The sequence below is a fragment of the Saccostrea echinata genome, unplaced genomic scaffold (assembly GCF_033153115.1).
Source record: "Saccostrea echinata isolate AGI-Se365-2 ecotype Australia unplaced genomic scaffold, CSIRO_AGI_Sech_v1 ptg000007l, whole genome shotgun sequence".
NCBI lineage: Eukaryota > Metazoa > Mollusca > Bivalvia > Ostreida > Ostreidae > Saccostrea > Saccostrea echinata.
The window spans coordinates 5,699,294-5,707,502 of record NW_026889756.1 but is presented as its reverse complement, the minus strand read 5'-3'; the positions used below and the strand labels follow the sequence as shown (position 1 = coordinate 5,707,502).

At 33.8% G+C, this 8,209-nt stretch overlaps 1 protein-coding gene across 1 annotated transcript; it reads right to left on the bottom strand.

The window, feature by feature from the left end:
• Nucleotides 1–6,456: 6,456 nt before the first annotated feature.
• On the bottom strand, nt 6,457–7,146 carry LOC133180688 (uncharacterized). Its single transcript, XM_061315155.1, has one exon. It carries the CDS (start codon nt 7,144–7,146, stop codon nt 6,457–6,459), a length of 690 nt encoding a protein of 229 aa, XP_061171139.1.
• Between the last annotated feature and the right edge of the window lie 1,063 nt (nt 7,147–8,209).

Genomic DNA, 8,209 nt, shown 5'->3' with positions numbered 1-8,209 from the left:
ATTAATTCTGTCGATGATTACATCAGGCGATGGGAAAACATGAGAAAGACCTTGAAAGTTTGCCAGAATAGATAAAAAGTATAACTTGGATGTTGAAATCTCGCATCTTCAAAAAAGGGAAGTTAAACAACATTCAATCAATCAATCAATCAAAAATTCAGATGACAAAGCAGAGAAAACTTTATATTTTAAGGCTAATTATTATAATTGTATTTAAGAGGAACTTGGATTTAATTCTGCAAGTGGAAATCCAACTTACACTCATAGTTTCCTTTCTAAGGAGGAAATTCTTCAAAATCATATGCCAGTTTTAATTATTTTTAATATTCTCAACAATGAAAGTGAAATTACCATCGCAGCTTGGTTAATGACTACCATATTTACATCAGCCTACACAGAGTTCTGAAAAAAATTAGTCGTCAATTGTTATGTCATTATTTTCACACTGAATTGGTGTTAACTGTCGACCAGGGATGCTTACTCCTCCATGGCACCTGACCCAACCCTTAATATTTTAGAGATCCGTGTTTGTTCTACTCCCAATGTGAATTGTTCCAAAGGACATTTGAACTTGATAACATTTCGTTATTTTCATATTAAACTAAAGCATTTATTTTGATGATATATTTTGTATTCTCTCAATTTTCACAAATTAAATTATTCATGATTTATATTCTATTATTATTGTATGCATTTGGCAGTGTCATATTATAAAGAAATAATTGCATGTGCCTAAGAAAGTTTATTAAAAATAATTCATTCTTTATGACATTAATGGTTTTGTGCGAGAAGCACTGACTTTTACAGTCGACGGCTTACTTTGACGTTTAAACCTGCCTTATGTATGGACGACAAGTACGGAATTGACAATAGACAACAAAACCTTAATAGTGGTTATATAGGCATGGTGTTAGGGGCACTAGCATGATTTACCAGTATGTAATCAGCGTAAGAGATGATGGGATTACGAATTACATCAATTACCTTATTTGTGAGGGGAGGGGTAGTATCTCCTTTCAATCTCAATTTCTGAAGGAATCAAATAAGGTAGAAACAACATTTCCGGAAGGAAATCTAAGCAAGAGTTGATCAGTGTGGAAAGGGAGGGGGTTGAGGGTAGGGTGGTTGCTGTTCCCTTCCCAGACAACGTAATATGTGCTTTGATAGGGCCAATTATTATCGTTTAATTAACTGTTAAGCTTAATATTTATATCGCAAAAGAGCTTCCATATATTGTCCTAGCGTAAAAGTAAGCCGTCGATTGTTGAAGTCAGTGCTTCTCGCAAAAGTCCAGTATGAAGCTAACTTAAGACAATTTAAATAGACTTTCTTTAGAAATAATGAAAGTAACAAGTAGATCCATCTGTATATACAATGTAAATAAATTTGATATTATTTTTTGAAATCAATGTTTCGCAGTAAAAAAGTGATTATAGTAATAGTAATTTACAATAAAATGTTACTATTGTTACATAGTTAACAATACGTTTCCCTTCTTCCATCCGATATTCACTCACACATAGAGGGACAAAAGTCTAGCAAGTGAATTTCCTTTTTATATGAATATTCTTGATATCTCCTTATCTCATTTCTCTTACATCAGTATCTTTTAAACAAAAATACCAATACATTATATTCCGAATTTAAATGTACATCATTTCAAACAAAGTTGTAAATGAAACATCCAGTGAACATGCATGATTCTCCATCATTTGATATTTTTCTGTTCCATAAAGTTTATGCAAAATATTTATTTATGATATTTCCGGTTTATTTTGCGTTCAAATTTGAAACTGAACACCTACTTTTTAACCACTTGCAAACAACTTAGCACTCACTAAATTCCTAATTCACTTATATTGTTGCAAATTTCCTAGACCGGTAAAAAGACATCATTTTTCCCCGACTGTCTCAGCGTCGCTTTTCAAAAGTTATAAAAATTTGAAAGAGTTAGCTCATTTCATTTAAATATTCAGATGACATTTCGTAAAGGTTTACTAAATTGGCAATAAGAAAAAAGATAACAGAAATATTAGACGGTTTTCCTATGACGCAATTTGCTTCGGAATTTCTCCCCTTGGCCGCCATCGTGTAGGACAAAGTAGTGGGTTTTCCTCTTTTAGCAACCAATTTTAAACTTGTATGACAGAAATACATACATATACATATATATATATATATATATATATATATATATATATATATATATATATATATATATATATATATATATATATATATGAAAATCTGTACTGTATTGAAATTGGGAATTTAAAGATGTTTTAACAAATTTATAATCATAATAAAAACAGCATTATTTTCATCTCAGTGCCCATTAAAACAATTGTTTTTTTTTTTTTTTTTTTTTTTTTTTTTGGAATACTGGAGAAATCATGAAATGAAACAGACTGAGACTTGAGTCTTATTTTCAATCGTCTGTAAAATGTTTATTAATTGTTGAATCATTCGCTAAATGTGCAGATAACAACACTTTTGTAAAGCAATATTATAAAAATATTTAAACTTTGGTCTGCTTGACTTCTACATTATCTTAGTAAAATCTAAAAAAAAAAATGACTTTAGCTTAAGATTCTTCATGATCCTTGGGCCTGAGCATGTTGACCTACAGTATGACTGCAATGGGGGAGAAAAATCTCTCTTAAATTGTTTCGACGTAAAACCATTAGCCTCATTGACTTCAATTATGAAAATGGATATCTACTTGATACTTCAAAAATAAACAGAAATTAAAAAAAACAAAAAAACAACCAAGTTGCTGTCCTTTATAAAAGGACTGCAATACGTGGACCATATGCATGTGTTTCTAAACGAAATTCAAAGAAAATTTCTAGATATAGTGATATAACATTAAGGTGTAATTAAATTAATCTTTTTACATGTATCTTGTAATTTTCATCGTTATTTAAGTCTGCTTAATTTTGCTGTAATGATAAAAAAATCATGACCTTGAAATGATATGCATATGAAATTTCGATCTAGGTATCTATCACAATTGTAGATTTTAAAATTAACAACAGAATTAAAAGAGGCTTAAGCGTGCAGGTATCGTAATGGTTGAATTTTTACTCCATTGGCGGATCCAGGGAGGGGGGGGGGGGGGTCCTGGTGTTGGAACCCCCTTTATTTTTGCAGAAAGAGGAAGAGAGAGAGAGATTTTTTTTTCTGTAATATAGATATTTTTACGTCTAGTATTTTCAGTAAAACAAGTACCTCAGTCTCTGTTCTTTCTGATCTCCAGATGGAGTTTTGCTTATTGCTTTCCTCCGTGTACCTTCACAACCCCGGCCCCGGGCCTCGACCACCCACACGTAACGTGGAAGATTTCACTTTGATAACATCGGAAGATTCCGGCGAACGTACGGCTTTGCTAATTTTGGACCATCTTCTAAAGTAACTAACTTTAAGAAGTGTGCATAAATAGTCCTGAAAGGGAGTATCCATAAGAGAATATTTATCTCCTTATACTATGGTGATTTAATAATAAGTTTTGATTTGCATTGGAAGATCCCCCACACTTTTTTGTTGCGGGAAAGTTCAAAATACGGAAAAATCAAACATTTAAAACATTTAAAAGAAATTAAAATGTACCGAAATTTAGACGAAGCATCCCCCCCCCCCCCCAATTTGGATTTTACAGTGTGGTGCACATGTTGTCTTTATTTTATTTATTTATTTGATTTTTTTTTTTGCTTGTTAACTCTTTTTGGACGTGGCCCCTTTGAAAACCGTTGCTACGGGCTTGAATTTAAGTGCCTGAGGTGTGACCTAGAACCCCCCCCCCTTTCGAAAACTGCTTGATCCGACCCTTTACTGGAGCACTAGAGGAGCTCGGCACTAGGGGGTCTCGAGTTATCTAAAGCAATGCTAGGTTATCGATTAACTCGATCAATTTAAAAACACAAAAAGATTAATTTTGTGTAAAATTACCTGCAATCGTAACTTTTTGGCAAAACGATGTGTTTTCCCGAACTAGCCAGAAAGGTCTGAGAAGATGCAATTGACAATTAATCTCATAGCACGTGTGTACACCTAGCAAGCACAGGTGTGTTAACTGTTTGTTAGTGACGCTTAGACCGGTAACAGTATTTGCTACGGACATGAAGAACTATACACCAGTTTCATAACATGTGCAGTTTTTTTTTTTTTTTATTTCTGGTGACAATTGGAGTAAATTGAAAGTCGAATATCATGTATATGGGGTAACCATATCTATTCTTGTTACAACGACCATCAATGCATCCATGGACGAGTTCATTGGTTACTCTGAAAGGTGACACAGGTTAACCTTTCGTTAACATTTTCTACATTGATCTGCCAACTTTGAGTGATTGTACTTGCATAGCAAAATTGTTAGATTTTATCCCCGATTGTATGGCCTATAGTTTGTCATTTAAAAAATCAAGTTATTTCGAAATATGTAACCCATAACGACTGGGATTTGACATCTGTACTAGATTTTTACGGAAGATGTTCTATCTTTGGAAAGATGATGGTAGCACAGATCTGTAGCACGAAGATTTTTTTTTTATGTTTCTCTCTCTCTCCAACATGGAAAAACGTTGCTACAGGCCTTCAACAAGCTATATTTGGATTGCTGTCTATCAAATTATTTTGCGAACCTTGATGCACACAAAACTAATGCCGGTAAACATGGTAAAGACTATCTTTTTAATAGTTAAATTAAGTTTTTCATTCAACATGTTCAAGCTGTTAAGCTATCTATATAAGTTCTTCCTACTTATTTAAAATGCTTGTACCAAAGAATTTAGTTTGTATATACGGATGTAAGGTATAAAAGAGAAATTCGGATCTTGATAACGCCAAAGAATACATAAATACGATGTACAGTTTTTGTAGCGAGGTTTGCCAATGATTGGCATATTCTAATTCGAAAAGGGCGAATTGTTCTAAGGGCAAGTTATCTTAGAGGCGAACTCTCTAGCATTCTCCCGCATGCGTAGCCTGACGTAAGCCCATGGCATCCAGTTTTAAACCCACTTATATATTTTCTGCGTGGACCTCAGGGTCCACGCAAAAAAGGAAAAATTGACAAACTACATATATTTAGCATGTTATGTGAAAGTAACAGACGTTTCAATATAAGAACTGAAATTAAACGGACAGAAAACTTAATAAATATTCAACCCTCTGAAAACCTTCTAAGTAAATATTTACCGGATTTGCAATGTGAATTTTTTTTTCATGTTCGGACAGTAAAACACACAAATTGTTTTCTTGGTAATTAGATATGATTGATAATACTTCGTACCAAACATATGGAGAAATGATGTGCAGTTTTTTCATAAGATAGTCATACGTGATTTACTTCTCATTTATATGCAAAAGATCCTGCATAAACTCGAAACAATATTAAAACCCACAAGCCCATTTTGCTTTGTTTCTTCTTTAAGCCTCCGTCATAGCTATATGGGTAGAATTTTATGTGATAACTAGTTGACAATTCATGATACCGTCTTGATAATAATAATTAGGTCGCACTGATGCAAGAAATTGCCGTTTTCAAATTAAAAAGGCGGTCATTACTCTTCATTAAATGATAAATTATCTGTAGTTTATGAAAATAGGCATTCATCTGCTTTTAATCGGCAGAAAAACTGTCAACTTGCAATAAACACATTTCTTCACAAAAAATGGTAACGACACTAATTATTTGCTCTTTCCTTTAATAAAACAATATGCTCTCACCTCAAAATTTTAAATAAAAAAATGCGGTAGCAACTTTCATTTCGGCTTCAATAATATTTTCATTGCCGGTAGAAGATATTAAGAAAAAATCAAAGAAATTAGAATAGAAATTAAATATTGAGGCTTTAAAAAATGTTATTACCGAAAGAATTAGAGTAAAAAAGTTTCTCTTTTTAAAAAACTGTAAATATGATGAATTTGAAAGACACTGGCAGGAAATAGTTGAAAACTCTCAAATTTGCTCACCACAAATTATTACATGAAGTATGTGCCCCCTCCCTCATCTCTTTCACCCTCTCCTCTCTCTCTCTCTCTCTCTCTCTCTCTCTCTCTCTCTCTGTAAACTTTCACACTAGTTTTTTACATTGTCTCCCCTCTTTTCTTTATTTCATATGGTCTTGTACATTTATTTATATATACGCTTGTGTGTATTTGTATAATATGTGTGAAAGTACAATAAAAAAAAATTCAAAACATCGGCGGGAGACTTTATCCGAAATAGCTAGTATATACAATTTTGTACATTCTCTATATAAACATTCATGGAATCTGTCGCCATTTAAGCTCCGTTGTGGCCAATATGTAAATGAGCACCTTTTCTCCATGTAAAAACAAACTATATTGATTCATGCAAACAGGAATTCGTTACTTTGAATGTCTCTATTTAATTACAATTGCCTATCAGCAATCCATGTATTTATGTGAACATGTATATTACGTATGAACTAGCTAAATACAATTACCTGACGTAAAATCCCGCCTCTCTATATATCTGTATACATGCACTGTCCTGTCCGATGATCCAACCCCAAGAAGATGACTTTCTTGGTCATAACCCAGGGTCTCTGGTTTGTGATTTTCTCCTCTTTCTATTATCAGGGACAAAAATTGATCATCTTTGTCAATCATCTGTACTGTGTGGGTGCTAGCATCACATACCAGGATGTGTGACAGCGCGTCTGTACAGATTCCACGTGGTGCTAGTCCTGATTCATATGGAGGTCCTGTATAGGTGAAGCGATATCTTCCTCCACGGTCTGTCACAACTACATCACCATTAGATTTTGTTGTATAGTCAGACACAATTACATCGTGGTTGCGATTCTCTGTGATATAAATAGGCCTTGTATACAGTTTCTGTTCAGTGTTTATGTGTTGAATTGTCTGTATATAGTGCCCTGCGTTGTTGTAACGGATTATCTTGCCTGTATACATGTGTGAATCAATTTTGTACATACCGATCAGTAGATCTCCATTGGAGGGGGAACAGTATACACATTGCGGTATCCATGGCTTTGCTTTCCCTATCATTATAGAATTTCTTCTACCATCAGTAGATAGTTTGTTAATGTTAAAATCCTTGTCTACATAGATTAGATCCCCTATATTGTTCACTGTGTGTGCTCCATAACTCCACATATTATCATAGTTAGCTGTATTTTTCAGTACATGTAATCTTTCACCCTCTGTGTTAGTCAAGGTGAGATTGTTATTCCACGGATCACTGATCCACAGTCGATGTGATGACACAAAGGACAAGTGATTAACATAAAAAAACGCCAGCTACTCTGACAGAAATGTGTAACACAGGACTAGACATCAGTTTCAGAGTATTTGTATTTCTTATTTGCCTTTTCCCTAAATCTTTTATTTGGATTTCATTCAGTAACTTAATCACATCTGTGATATTAATTTCCTTTTTCATGGGGAAAAGAATGCATTTTGTAAGCTGGGGAGTTTCTTTTACCTTCGATACACCGATTTTCTTAAGAAAGAAGAGAAATTGCACCGGTCTATTTACTGACTCATCAACTCTGTATAAATAGTTATCTATACTTTTAAGATGTCTCCTCATTCTTCTCTCCTGTTGTTGTAATCTAAGTAAAAAATTATTCACCCGACACATCACAGTGTCAATAAGGTTCCTTAATCTCTGGCCTTTTGCGAACATCTCTGATTGACATTTATAAATTTCTTTGTGCCAAGTTTTGATATTTGTTCTGATTTCTGCAAGGAGAACTAGGCTGTTATAGACATTCTCACTTCTGATATTGTGTATGGTTCCTCTGTATTGTTTTCGAATTTTTTTTATAAGCTTTTCTGATGTCCAATATATTGTGTTCCTTATGTTTTATGCATTGAGAAAAGATGTAGCTTTTGGATTTTCTGTGTTGTTTACACTCAACACAGACAGGAAGTTCACACAAGTCACAGTACTTTTCATAGAATTTGTCTGGATGTCTCACACAGAGTTCTTGTTTTGGGATGCATTCATACTTCTCACGGTAAATCATAACATCATGGTATCTGGTATCTAGATCAATGACATGTCTCTCTTTACACTGTAGACACAGGTCATGTTTACACGTGTTACAGTAGAATTCTGTGTCTCCATGACGTTTAGAACAGTGTCGAACTTTACGTTGGGTGCTGAATCCAAGCTTATTCATGCTGATGAGGGTCTAGAATTTAGAAAGCAATG